The sequence below is a fragment of the Physeter macrocephalus genome, chromosome 1, assembly GCF_002837175.3.
Source record: "Physeter macrocephalus isolate SW-GA chromosome 1, ASM283717v5, whole genome shotgun sequence".
NCBI lineage: Eukaryota > Metazoa > Chordata > Mammalia > Artiodactyla > Physeteridae > Physeter > Physeter macrocephalus.
This window is the reverse complement of record NC_041214.2, coordinates 94438688-94453484: the sequence shown is the minus strand read 5'-3', so window position 1 is coordinate 94453484 and position 14797 is coordinate 94438688. Positions and strand designations below refer to the sequence as shown.

The window sequence follows — 14797 nt, the reverse complement described above, 5'->3', positions numbered from 1 at the left end:
AAAAAAAAAAAAAAAAAAATTAAAATAAATGATTTAAAATGTAGTAATTAATTTAAAATGGTTAATATTTTGATGCAAATGAAGCTACAAGTTAACTGAATTTTAAGAAACAGATACTGGCTTAGCTTTTACCATTTTACAGGAAGGCCAAACTTGGAGAACATAAATCATTGAGACTATAAATCAAAGCAAACATATTCTCTGCCATCCCTCCAGCCTCTTCTGCATCAAGGGGACATAGAACGCACTCATTTTAGAAAAGAAACTGAGGGGAAAGAGCTCCTCTTTCCAAACACAATGAATGCAGATTTTGCCCCCAGTAATTGTGTCTAATTATACTCATTTGGAAATATGTCATTTAACTGTATTCATATATCCATCTCTTCTTCCCCATTGAAACAATTTTGAGTGTGCTATTCACTCAAGAGCCTGAAATGGTTGTTAAACATAGACTACGATAAGGTGAGAGCAAGGTGAGATTAAGGTGGGATGTAGAGTAAACTCCCATCTCCCAGTATTGATTTTAAAAACACCTGGGCAGTTTCACAAACATTGAATTGATATGTACATATGAATTACATATATTATAAAAACTAAGTGCAGTCCAAGCACAGTTAAGATACAATGTTAGATGCACCAAAGAGTTCACACTGGATACTTCCTTTCAGCAGCTTTGTGCATCTCCAGTTTACAGGGCTAGGAGCCAGATTCAACTTTCCTACTCTCAAACATTTGAATTTCCCTATACTCCCTTCCCTGAGCCCTTGAGCTCAATTGAATTAAATGTCAGTTTCTTGGCATCCCTGTGGCCCCCATTCTTTTTCTAGGTCTTGCTTCAGTCAGGTGAGGATGGAGTCAGTCTCCAAAGCTCAGGAGAAAAGCCCTTCTAAATAAGTTACTGCTTACCTTCTGGCTGCCCTGTTAGAGCCCTCCGCCACCAATCTCTACCTGGCCTGGACTTTAAGGATCCAGTTAAATTCTTGACATCAACAACTCTTGTGGGAAGGCCCAGGGTGTCCTCTCCTTTCTGGAGAAAAGAGGATGTAAAGAGAAACATACATTTAATGGACCATCCCTTCCCAGCTTCTGACAACTTATGGGCCTCATCATGCCATCTTCTACAACTGTTTTAGTTTTCCCCTTAACTGCAGCTCTCCTAGACCTGAAGGTACTAGTGGGTGGGTGAAATATTTTTGCACCTGAGAGAGGGGTGACCGCCCCATGACTTTTGTTCACTTCCTTTCACAGACTTTTCCATGAAGGGGAGCTGCAACCTGAGTGCTCCCTTTCCTAACTACACTTCTAGAGCACCTTCTCAACTGGCATCCAGCATCACTGCTCTCCTGAGACATGATCCCGAAGGACTGGTTCATCACAACATTTTGGAAGACCTTAGAAATTAATGATGCAGTCTTTCAGGAGTTTTTAAGTTAAAAAGATATCTTGCTCAATCCCAATTCAAATATGGCAGGAAATAAGATAGTAGTATATCCCAAACAAATGCACTTCAATGCCATCAGGAGACCCATCCACAAGTGACATCTTGCATATTTGCGCTGATCCCCACCCTTCCCCGCAAACCCCCGCAACTGGTAAACATGTTAAACTATTTTACAAATATTAGCTAAGCCCACTGCCACAATAAGTAAATAAAGAGGACCAGACTTTATCCAATATAAATTTGTTTTTATTGAAGCAGCAGTCACATGACTTTATATCTAGCCTTTAGATTAGGCCTGACAGAGTGAGCCAGCCCTAAAAAAAAAAATGATGTTTCTTTTTGCACTAAGAGACATAACATGTTTACATACATCATCCAGTATTGGAAATGAGCAGACTCAAACACAACATGTGTTGGTTACCTGGGAGGTACAGCCCCACTGTTTGTGGTGTTCATAAAATTCACAGATACTCCCAAAGACCATTACTAATGGGATGAAAGTTAAAAGAAAATACAGCTACACCAAACCATGAACACAGTAATCAGACAGCAGCTTATACACATTTTAAAAATTTGTCCCTTTCAGGGATGTATTCTTTCTTTTCAAAGCAGTGTCTGCAAAGCTTCCTCTACATCAAAGCCAAAGGTTTCCAAGATGGAAGCTGCACCTGTTGGGGCTATACAATGGAATAAGATCATTTGAAAGAAGAACTAGTGTTCACATCTTGATTTTTATAACAAAGATTCATGTTTCTCTAATTGGAGGAACGAAGTGGTGATGTGACTACATATTGCAGTGGCAGAATAGGTAGGGTGAAGAAAAGAAGGTTGGGTACTGAAATAAAGACCACACACTTGTGAATTTTAATTTCATTTCCAGGCTAACCTACTTTTTATTTAATGCAAATTACAGTACCAGTTAACTATTTCCAAACCAAGTCACATAGAACGAAATGTATTTACAAGGGAATGGGGAAAGGGAAAAAAAACATTGAGCATACTTTTCACAAAAAAGTTTATATTTAAAATGAAAAAAAAAAATCAGTCACAGAGGCATTCAAGTAGTAATAATGTTATACAGATTTTGCTTTTTCTTTATATCAAGACAGATTTGCACAAGTGTTTGCAATAGTTTGTATACAACCCACAGTCCTTTATATATATATATATATATATATAATAAATTTTGTTTTTTAGATTTGATTTTAAGATGGAAGTGGTCACGCTAATTGGTATGTGTACAGGCCCAAGTGATCCATCGGCAACACATTTATAAATGCAAATTTTACAGGCAAGCACATTTTCATACATCTATCTGTATCTGCCTGTAGACAGATATAGTAAGAAAAAAAACTTAAAAATTAACACAAGGAAGTCTACTTTGTCAAGCTAACCCCTTATGTACTGGTTGTCATTTTGCTTTTATTGCAGAGGTGCAAAACGGAGCAACAAACTTGAATAAAATGTCATACCCCTTGTGAAAATAATCCAAACCCCAGGGATTACTTTCAAAGCCTCTCAAACATAGACCTTGCTTAGTCTGGGACTCTACTCTGCTTCTAGTTGTTTCTCTAATTTTCAGTGGCTCAGGTTTCTATCAGAAAAGACAGATTTTATTATAAAGCATGCTTAGTTTATTTTTCTGTATAGGGGAGAAAGTGTTCGACTCTGTGATTAGATGATCACTAACATGAACAAGAAGAATCAGATACAATTTTGGTTTAAAACAAAGAAAAATCCCCAAACTTCTGGGAATCTGGCATTGGCCAAACTTCCTTTGGAAGATTCCAAAGTTAAATCTCTTAAAAAGGAAACGGAAAAAGAAATGAAATGCCAGTGTCTTTATATCCACAGGGATAGAGAATACAATAGTCCTCTCAGAAACCTTTGCATTGGTGCAGACAAGATGACTGGTTAGGCAGGCTTTGTTAAAACACAAATCAAAAATACGTGTCTAAAAATTAAGAGGACTTAAGAAAAAAAAAGGACACAGCATGTTGCTGGAAAGAAGGTGCAGTCTTCTGCCTTGCTGGAATGAACACGTGATATTTCAAAAATAGCAACCTTTGGTTTGGTAAAGTTTGTTTTTTTCTTCTACTCAAGACATATGGAGTACTTGGAGGCAAAACAATTTTGATTTTTTTTCTTTCGAAAAAGGCCTTCATGATGTGCACACAGTAAGAATTAAACTGATTTTTTTCAAAGATAAATTAAAATGACATTTCATTGAACAGGGGTAGAGGTGGCAGGAGGGAGGAAAGTTCCCTTGCGAAAACAACAGTCCTCATCATGCGAGCGGCAATCGTGCAGCAGCCACTAGTAATTGCACCACAGCATTTTAGACCACTCTTGTATCAAAACTGATACATTAAGAAACTTTGATTTATAAATCTAATTCTCTCTCTATTCCTTTCTCTCATTTGGGAGGGAAGTAGACAAGGAGAGAGAGAGAGAGAGGGTGGAAGTCTCCCAGAATCTGCTGTTTGTAAGACCCATGGTTAGGGCTTGGGGACAGAGACGAGCAAAATCTAATCTATTCAATATCCTCCAGCTCTAGGGCTCCCTGGCACTACACTAAGTCCCTGGATGGACCGAGTGAAATGAAACTGGTCGCTGCAACTGAGGAGGAAACAGATGTTCAGAACCAAATCAAAGACAGGGCTTAAATGAAATGAGATTATGAACATGGTTTCCTCTTTCCACTCCTGAGCATGGTATCACTGAAATTAACTGTGGAAGGGGCAAAGATACTGTGTTATGAGTGAGCTATTATTTCAAAGGGAAAGGGGCGGGACAGGGAGACATGGATAGAGAAACCAATTAAAACTTCCAAAATGAAAAACAAAAAAAACAAACACATGGAAGTGAAGGCACTCCAAACTATATAGATACACTATACATTGCTAGAGTTATTGTTACAATAATACAGGCCGGTACCTACTGTACAGAGTTAAAACTATATGGCTTTAAAAAGCTCGTCTACAATTTGTCTGATTATTAAACAGAATCACTGCCCTGAACAGTAACTTTTTGCTCATTAATAACAGTTCCTGGGTCCACATATTTACATACAAAACAATAAAACTTAAATTTAAAAACAGTGAAAGAAAATATAATGTACAAGCTTGAATTTGGTGAGGAGCTTTTATTATTATTATTATTATTATTATTATTTACAAAAAGATATTCAGAGACCTGGATCTCACTTGTATAAAAGAGTTCTGTGATCCCGCCATAATCCTTGAGAAAGAAAAATCATGCACCTCAGCCCTCACACACACATACACACAATAAAATAAGAGAAAAGCATTTGACTTTTCTCTCTTCTTCTCTTACCCCATTTGTGGGGGGAAAGTGTTTCCTAAAACAAGCACAGATTTTTATGGACTCTAGCAAGTATACCAAGTCCAGAGTAGTGTCTGTGTCCAAATGTTTGGCTGGGCAGTTTGGTCTGAAAGTAGGTCCATTCCTGTGTCACAGACCTGCCGTCCAGCTTCTTTATAAATCTTTTCTGAAAATGGTCTATCAAAGCCATTCCCTTTAGGAATTATGCTGCCAAATACTTTGATTCAGACTTCTTTCAAATCTTAATTTGCTCTCGGAAGCTCATTATGCAAAGTAAAATTCAATTTGATTTGGTTTGACTGAGTGTGTTTCCTTTCTCACGAACTCTGATATAACCAGAGGTTTGAGAAACGCTTCTGTGGCTTAAGAGCTTAGCTAGACAGTGAGTGAAAACTAAGATGGCTCACCGTTGTCTTTCTGGGTACTGGTTCATGTCAGCAGGCAGTACGACTCTCTTGGAGAGTCACACACACTTTGTTAAGAAGCAGGACAGGGTGCCGGGACCTGCATGAGGGCTGCCAAGACACTCCACTTCCAAATCACCTGGAGGGCAAGACCCCTAACATGTCCTAAGGTGGCAACAAGGAGGGTGAAGGGAGGTTACACACAATCTGGGGCTCAGCTCTGCAGCCCTACAGTTATCAGCTAACCTTGGAAGGTGTATGGGGAATGAAGGAAGGTAGGCGGGAAAGGCGGCCATCACTCAAGTGATCTTTAAATGTAAAGTACAACTGATTGTGCCTTAAAGATTCATTAGGTCAAGTAATGGCCCATAAGCACCAAGGTGACTAAGGTTCATTTTAGAGTATATAAGGCCCGCATAGATGTCTACCTTAAACATATAAACCAAACTAGCTGTGAAAATCTATTTCCTCACTGCCAACATAATCCTTCAATTCTCCTTGCTTTCCAAGGAATATTGCTTTTTCTTCAAAAACAGAGACTGATTCTTACACTGTTCACTGATTATACAAAGAAAAACAGAAACAAAAATTCTTAACTGGGTTTGGGGGGAAACATTCTTCTCATGCTTCAACCAGTCAATTTTGATAGTGGACAAAAACAAAAAAACAAACAAACAAACAAAAAAAACCCCCAAAACAAAAAGCAGTATTGAATCTATGTATATAACATATATACACACATTTATATAATCAGCTTTCCTATAAAGTCAGCAGGTACAAGTGACTGTTTATATCATTTTGATGTGTAGTTTTTAATATTCCTACCATCTAAAATCATAATGGTCTATCTCACATGCATCAATAAATAAAATTTAAAAAGCATGAGGTTAAAAAGGCTGAAATTAAATACAGATTCTAGATTTGGATTTAAAATCAGAACTATATGCAGAATGTGGCACTTTCTGCAAGCTCATTTTGCAATTAAAAAATATGAAAAATAAACCAGTAGACTGTTATAGTTCACATTATTTAACTATGATGTCCTCTCAAGTGTATCTTTCCAAGGGAAGCAACTTTAGAAAAAATCTGGACAAATGCATCCACAGTGGTGAGACCTGCCCCTGGCCTGTCCCCTTCCTCCAGGTTCGTCAGCTTTTGACCTCTGCAGTCAGAGGGGCCAGCTCAGCACCCTTTTTAGTCTCCTCCTAGGTCACTAGATTAAAACTGTACTAAGATTTATAGAGAACCTTTGGTCAGGCAAACAAAGATCCACACACAGAGCACACATGCTCCTCCTTTGACAGCTGCCTACGTAAGTTTCTTCACCACTAGCACTGATTAAGAGCAAAATAAAACCTTAACAAATCAATTAAGAATTTTCCCCTTATAGATTCAAACTTTATTGACCTCCCGGGTTACAAATGACACACATTTCCTTTTTTGTCTGCCACACCTGCCATCAACATGCCAAAGGCATGTCTTCAAGTACCCGAGGATATGGATTAATTTTACAAGTGACATTTAAGTCCCCATTGAGTTACACCTGCTAAGCTCCCAACCAATTTCAAGCTGTGCACTATACCCAAGTCTTACACTTGACTTTAAAAGAAAACAAAGTTCAAAAAAACTTCCGCATAGAACAAAGTTTTCTTCTTTTGTGGAAGGGGCATGAGGCAGGAGTCCTGTTTTTAAAGTATACAACAGCAGACTTTTGATAAAAAAAAAGATTGTCGTGGGAGAGAGACTGTGTTCTAGTGCTCCGCTTTCCCCTCCCCACGACCCCTCCCAACCCCTGGGTCTCGCTCAAAGTGAGAATACAATGAAATTGGTTTGTATTTATAGATATTTTACAAGGTTAAATAAGAACAACAATAATAATAAAAAAAACTGAACACTAAAATGAACAGGTTTTTTTTCTCTTTTTAATTTTCTTTCCAAATGTGACCAGTGTTGCTGAGTGACACTCAAGTAACTGGTGGTTTTTCCTGTGCAGCTGGCTGCTCGGGACTGTTCAGGTGGAGTTGGAAGCTGATGCGGAAGCGGCGTTATTGGTCTGTCCACGGTCTCCAGCATTAGCATCTGCAAATCAAAAGCCCCAAGAGAGAGCATGAACAATGCTGTAACACCCCAGAGAGAAAACAACGTGGCCTCAACTGCAGGCTGAGAGCTATATCTGGAACGTTGTTTTGAATATGGCCAATACTATGAAATGTGAATTTCTTTCTGCTTAGAGTTAAGTATGTGCCTTGGCCAGGTCTTGGTACAGAGAAGATGGTATCTCTGAGTAAGTTACAGACTCAGGGAGCCAGAGACCATTTCTCTCAAAGCTCTTGCCACAGCTGGGATTAGCAGAGCATGAATACTCACTTGGAGTCTAGCTCATTTGAAAATAAATGAACAGTGTACAGCTGCGAAAACTTGCTAAAAATTCTGAACGGTGTTACAATATGCCATCTGCTTAAATGGGTGAATGAGTGGAGGCAATGAAAGTAATATGGGTCAGTGGTGATGGGAGAAGCACCAAGCATAAATCAAACTCAGCTGCTTGCTTTCTAGGTACAGTCCCTCTTCATTATTCATACAGATAGAAGACACAACCAGCAAAAAAGAAATTTCAGCCATTGTAGTACCAATTCCCTTATTCAATTCAATAAAGCATCTTATAGTCAAATGTCTTAGCACTTGAGCTTACTTTGCCTAATCCTTTAAAAATACACATAACTTTACAACTAACTTGAACCCCTGCCCCCCCCCACACACACTTTTTAAGGTCCATTATTATTTCACAGCCTCCATTAACATTTAAACAGACATTTAACTGTGTCCAGACTGGCTCTCCATCTCAGGTAGGCAAGATACTACTGTTTCAGTGGCTTGTCAAGTTGCATCCCTGTCATCACACACGTGACTGGGAATATACTGCTAGGCAAATTTTCTCTCAAAAACTTCACACTAAGCTCTGAGCAAGAAGGGAGGTGGCTTGACTGAGATGGGCAACTTCCAAGAGCCATTGCCCTAGAAGTCCACCGCCCTTGGCTATCAAGGCTAGGGACACCAAAAAAGAAACACAGAAGTTTTGTCTCTCTCTCGAGACTGTAACTCTCCTGTATCCTATGTTGAGTAGAGTAAATGTTATGGTTGAACGCAACATTTGGTCCTTGGATCTTTCTACTTTGAATTTTTTAATTGAGCAAGAAACAAAAGACCCCAAGGATACACAGCAACTGTAGCTTAAAGAACTCTTAAGGATAGCTATTAGCTATCATTTTGATAGCCACTCTTTAAAAACTATATTTCCTTCCTAAATTCCCGATTGTTCCTCAAAACAATCTACCCTTATATACATTTAACTCAGCCTTTGGGGAAAAAATGTTTATATCTCTTAATAAGAATGGTTGTGTTTAATTCATTTTATTTCCTTCAAAACATCTATAGCACTATTTTCATGAAAATAAGCACAGACATTATGACATCAGGATCCACGCGTTAGTTTCATATTGCCCATGGCATGGCATCATGTTAACTTATCTGCATGGCACATGGACAGGTGGCAAGAGAGGGTATATGATATATAGCATATAACCTACTCTCCAAAGGCAGGTAAACAGCCTTTCCCAATAATCAGTCAGTAATTGTACTAATACTTCATTCATAACTCTTGGTTTTTCTTGGATATGCCCTACTTAGCAGGAGTTTTATTGTCAATGATCAATCAAATTCTGTGCATCAATAACCTAACATCAATTCCTATCCAGGCCACAGGTTCCTATAAGGCTTTCTCAGGAAAAATGTTCACTTTCATAATTTAGGCACAGGCTACATTAAAAACAACACTCCTGAGAAAGCCTGGAAGGCACAGAGATATTTCAGAATTATAATGCTCCTCACAAACCTATGCTTATTGCAGCATTTCTCATGTTTTGGATGACACTCAGAACCTGCATGATTATCATCAAACAGCACTTATCTCTCATTTTCAACACGTGAAGATGACAGGTAAAACTGTCACATTCTGGTCTTCCTCAGGACTTAGGAGATCAGCACACATACCAGCAGTGTTAGCAGCTCTGGCCATAGCAGCCATTAGCTATTGGCCAACATTCACCAAGGCTCCTCTACATTGCCAGCCAGCCCATTACATTAATTTACTCTTTGGCAATATCTTCTTTAGCTACTAATCTGCTATTGTCCTTTCAGCGGCTATTACCTATGAGTTTATGACATTCCCCAAACTAGTCTTCCCTTCCTTGGATAAATTCAAAGGCTGCTTGTATTATCATAATAAAAAGCATAAGCCTTTTAAGTGGGCATATAACCAGACACAAAATCACGTTCTAAATAATAAAATTTTAAAAACATTCATATTCCTCAGGTTTGTAATTTAATGATCTCTTATTTTTCTTTGAATTATTTCCAAATCACTTGATGAGTAAACTTTTAACAGCTAATTATTTTGATTACACTTTTCCTTGATATCACAGGATAATATAAAGTCACAGCACTGGACTCATTCATCAAAAACAAAGAAACAAAAACCCTATGCCCAGTGCAATGAACTCTACTTAAAATCAAATTATACATGTCTTTCCTGAGAAAGGAGAGTTCTCTGCTTTTCAGAGGGAGACAACGCACAGGGAGGAGAAAATCAAAACAAACGTGAATCTCCATAAACTCAATAGTAGCTCCAACAGACTGCCTGGTTTACTAAATGAGCAAAACTATGTTTTTAAAGTTCTTCTTGGTACATGCTTATTTTGATCTCACTGTCAAGTCTGTACATTTATTTTACAGTTGAATCTGAATTAATATGGACCCTCTATAATAAAAATGTTCATTAATTTAAAATTCTGATAAACTGTCACTAGGACTTAGATGTTTACTGCAATTTCTGTAACTTTTCTTCTCAAGCATTTAAAACAGTAACTTTTTTTTGACATTCTTTTTTTAAATATTCTTTTCTGTTATGGTTTATCCGACAGGATATTGAATACACTTCCTTGTGCTATATAGTAGGACCTTGTTGTTTATCCACTCTATATATAATAGTTTGCATCTGCTAATCCCAAACTCCCAGTCCATCCCCCCCAACACCCCTCCCTGTTGGTAACCACAAGTCTGTTCTCCATGTCTAAAGAGTAACTCTTTAAAAGCAGCAAAGCTCATTTTGCTTCTCCTTCATTCCCTTCCCTTTACATATGTACTGGTAAAAGTGATGCAACCTGGCATTATGATTTAAACTAAGATCTTTTGATTATAAAGGACCCAACTATGAAGAGTCAAAGATTGACTATATAGTCTCTTGTTTTCAGTCTTGAGATGCTCTTCTGAAGTTCACACCTCTCTACCCTCAATTTCCCCATCTGTAAAATGGTGATAATACCACCCATCTATGTAATATGGCCTAAGAAGTGCTTAGTAATTGTCCAATAAATGGAAAGGTAAAAGAGACATCTAGAAATACACAGATGTATAGTTTAGTGTGACTGCAATAACCGCCATCACCACCACAGTAAGTATCAGTGGTAGCAGTTGTTGACATCTGGGTGCTTACCAATGTGCTAGACATTATACTAAGTATGTTGCAAGCATGTCATTTAGCCTACAAAGCAAGAAACAGGTACAGTTATTGCACCCATTTTGCAAATGGGAAAAAATGGATGCACAAAGAGATGAGATAATGTGTCCAAGGTCACAGAGCTAACAAGTGGAGAGCTGAGCACAGAGGGAACAGAGGAAGAATATGATTACCTTTATGCCTGTAGGAGACAAGCAGAAAAGATTTCCTAGCAAAAGGAGAAGAGAGGACTTTCATTCAGACCTAACCCCTACATAACCCAATGTGATTTCCAGAAGCCTACTTCTATTAACTAAAGAGTTACTACATTAAAACAGGTGAATTTATAATATGAAGAATTAAGAGGATGGCTATTTTATTATCTAATTTTCAAACAGTCTGTATGGGGTATACAGAGATATAAGTGTTTTGGAAACAACTATAGAGCTGATATTTCACTGACTTCCAACATTCCTAGAAACCAATGCTCATTACCACCCTTCTGATACTGCTGCACAATAAACCAACCAACCAACAAACCAAACGAAGGATGGACTTGAGGGAGAAAGGAGAGAATAATCAGTTTTGGGGAAGGAAGGTATAAGACCATTCTTTTACATTGTGGTAGTCACCCTCGAAGATGACTTCAATGAGTCATGCACCTCTTGATGTCCACGCCCTCATGCAGTCCCCTCCCCCAGTAAATAGGGCTGACCTGTGTAACCAACAGGATATTGCAGAAATAATGGTGTGTGACTTACAAAGTTAGGACATAAAAGACACTGCGGCTTCCACCTTCTCCTCCTTGGATTCCTTGGCCTAGGGGAAGCCAGCTGCCACAATGTGAGACACTCAAGTAGCACTACGGAGAGGTCCACATGGTGAGGGACTGGGCCTTTTGCATACAGCCAGCACAGATTCACTAACCACACGAATGAGCCACCCTAGAAGTAGAGCTTCCAGCCCCAGGCAACCAGCCTTCAGATGTTTGAAGCCCTGGCTGACATTTTGGCGACAACCTCATGAGAAATCCTGATCCAGAATTATAGTTAGGCTGCTTCTGAATTTCTGACCCATGAAAACTGTGTGAGATACTAAATGTTTATTCTTTTTTTTTTAATGTCTTCTTTCGTCTTTTATTCGCTTTTAAAATTTTATTTATTTATTTTTTTACTTCTGGCTGCTTTGGGTCTTCGTAGCTGCACGCGGGCTTTCTCTAGTTGTGGCGAGCGGGGGCTACTCTTTGTTGCGGTGCGCAGGCTTCTCATTGCAGTGGCTTCTCTTGTTGCGGAGCACGGGCTCTAGGCGCTCGGGCTTCAGTAGCTGTGGCTCGCGGGCTCTAGAGCACAGGCTCAGTAGTTGTGGCGCACGGGTTTAGTTGCTCCGCGGCGTGTGGGATCTTTCCGGCCCAGGACTTGAATCTGTGTCCCCTGCATTGGCAGGCGGATTCTTAACCACTGTGCCACCAGAGAAGCCCAGAATGTTTACTCTTAAGCTGTTAAATTTTGGGGTATCTTGATACACAGCAATAGATAACTAATGCATACATATAGATCAAATAACTTAAATGCCCGTTAGGGTTTGTGTTCACAAGCCCATGAACCAAGTCCCTCTGCAAAATTAGGTATGCCCCTAATAAACTCTACAAGCAAGAAAGATTGCATCAGATGTTCAATTGTTTTTTCCCTAATACTGAGAAGAGTCTATGGTTCTATGACTTTTGTACTGGATATGGCAAAGGGACCAATTTTACTCTGTGTGACTTCAGATGTAAAAATGACAAGTTGGGCAATCCCATAGTGAAACTAAGGGTGAAGCTCTAAGGTATTAGGTTCCCAACAGAGTCCACCAGGCTGCGATTTTTGTCCTAGAGTAAATTTTTATGTACAAAATTCCATATCTGATACATATATTTTTCAGGAAAGGATTCACAGTTTTATTCTCAGATTCTCAAAGATCTGTAAGAGTTGCTACATAATCCAGTCATGGATTTGATGGGCAGCTGTCTCAATTCCAAGGAAACTGCATCATCTAGTTGCTCAGATGGTAAACCAAAAGTTCTTACCTCGATTCTTCACTCCCCCACCCCCGCCAATGCATCAGCAAGTCCTGTCCATTCTCCCTCCAAATGTGTCTGATCAATGTGTAAATGGGGAGGGGAAGGAGAGTGAATGGAAGGTCCCACATTTACAAACTGTCACCAAAAGGTTTAAATAGAAAAGCAGAAAACAAGGGAACAGGTCAGGAGGAAAGGACAGAGAATAAACAAAGGAGCTGGGGTTCCTAAGGCTCTGCTCAGTATTCCAGAACTATGGGTCTATAAAAGTTAAAACCTTCTAATTGATACAAGTGTTCATCGTCTGGCTCAACAGCAATAATGGAAATGTTTTATCTGCATTCTCTAATAGGATGACTGCTAGCTACATATGGTTATTTAAATTTAATTGAAATTAAATAAAAATAAAAATGTAGTTCCTTATTTACCCTAAACATGTTTTCAGATTCTCAAAAGCTATAAAATCATTATTGGCATATTAGTAGAAGAGCGTATTTCAGATATATCAAATTCTTTTTGTGCTTTACATGTACTTTACAAGTATACTTGGGAACTTTAAGTATACTTTTATTTCCTTATTTCCTTTATTATGCTCTCCCAAGCCTATATTATGTATTTCTATTCGCCAGCTATCCTGTTTTTATAACAAGTTAGAAATGTCTCATGACAGGTCAACTCTAAAAGATAAAGTTTTGGAGGCCTGGGCCACGTTGTTTGTACTGTGTAGCTAACTCAGGATGCTGCTATTCAAGCTGTTCCAAGTGGAAATGCCTCTACTATAAAACTATGTCTCAGACATTCATGTTATTAACTGACACATGAACAAACAACACATGAACCATTACTCACAGAGAATTAAAGGTATACCCCAAAGTTATATTTAAACCGAAATCATAATCCACGCTAATGAAATCAAAGTAGTATCAGTATTAAGGAAAAGGATTCAATTTTCACTTTTCTCTTTATACTGTCTACTATGATTTTGACACTTTTGTGTGTGTCATAATGAGGGAGAGGGAGGGGAAACACTCCTCAGCAAAGCATCATCACCTCTCATGTCATATTATTCCAAGGAAAAGGTGTGGCACAAGACTCCATGGTGGCTTCAGTTATTTAAAAAATAGAACTGAAATTCAGGTGCTAGTGAGCCAATCATTCCAGCAGCAAACCTGGAGGGCTGTTTATACTTGATCTGCCAGCAGTAGAGGTCTTAGCTGCTGTGAGTTCAGGGGCAGAGCACATTTTAATTAAGAGGCTTGGTTGTTCAGGGTAAAAAAACTGAAGGCCACGGGGACACAGGATATATTTTCATCTTTTAAGTTAAAAGACTTAGTTTAGGAATAAAGAATAAGAAAAGGCATATGAATATAAACAGGTAACTTCAGGTAAGGAACTGAGGAACACCTGAAGAATACCCGAAGAATGTCTTATAGGACACTCACCAACTTAATCAAGAAGGTTTTATTACATTACTTTTGGAGGAAGGAGGAAAAACCCAGGTAAAATTTTTGACTTAATAGGAAAGAACATGTTTTACATAAAAAGAAGCAATTTCCTAGAAGTGATACTTAGCCCTGCTCTGCTGAAAATAATGACAAAGATGGTTTGACTTTAGGTACCTATATGCAAACTCACTAAGTGAACTTGAAATTCTAACAGAGGGTAGATATAGTCTCATTGGTGTCAGTGAATTTGTCAAACTGGCACATATGGATGGAAGCCTGTATTTCAAATACAGAGCCAATAGGAGGAAATGGGTATAGCACTGTACCTACACCCACCTTTTTCATCTACTAAGTTGGTAATGCATAAAAATACACGTGTGCACATGCACTCTGCACCTCCCCCACCCCACTCTGGGCTGGCTAGTGTTGAAGTAACAGAAATGAAAAAATATGTGCATTACCAATGTAGACTGGGACAAACTTTCTGGAAGGCAATTTGACAATATGTATTAAAAACTTAAAGCTTCCTTATATCTTTTGACTCAGGAATTC

General features: G+C 38.6%; 1 protein-coding gene across 3 annotated transcripts in view; it reads right to left on the bottom strand.

Annotated features, from left to right (window-relative positions):
• Positions 1-3155: 3155 nt before the first annotated feature.
• The window catches only part of GSK3B (glycogen synthase kinase 3 beta), a 210601-nt gene continuing 198959 nt past the window's right edge, over positions 3156-14797 (bottom strand). For 2 of the 3 annotated variants that reach the window (XM_024120436.3, XM_024120438.3), the window contains one exon: positions 3156-7269. In XM_024120436.3, the coding sequence (XP_023976204.1) occupies positions 7202-7269 (68 nt within the window). In that variant the 3' untranslated portion in view covers positions 3156-7201. The remainder of the gene's footprint in view (positions 7270-14797) is intronic. The other variant, XR_008617494.1, reaches the window with a different exon arrangement.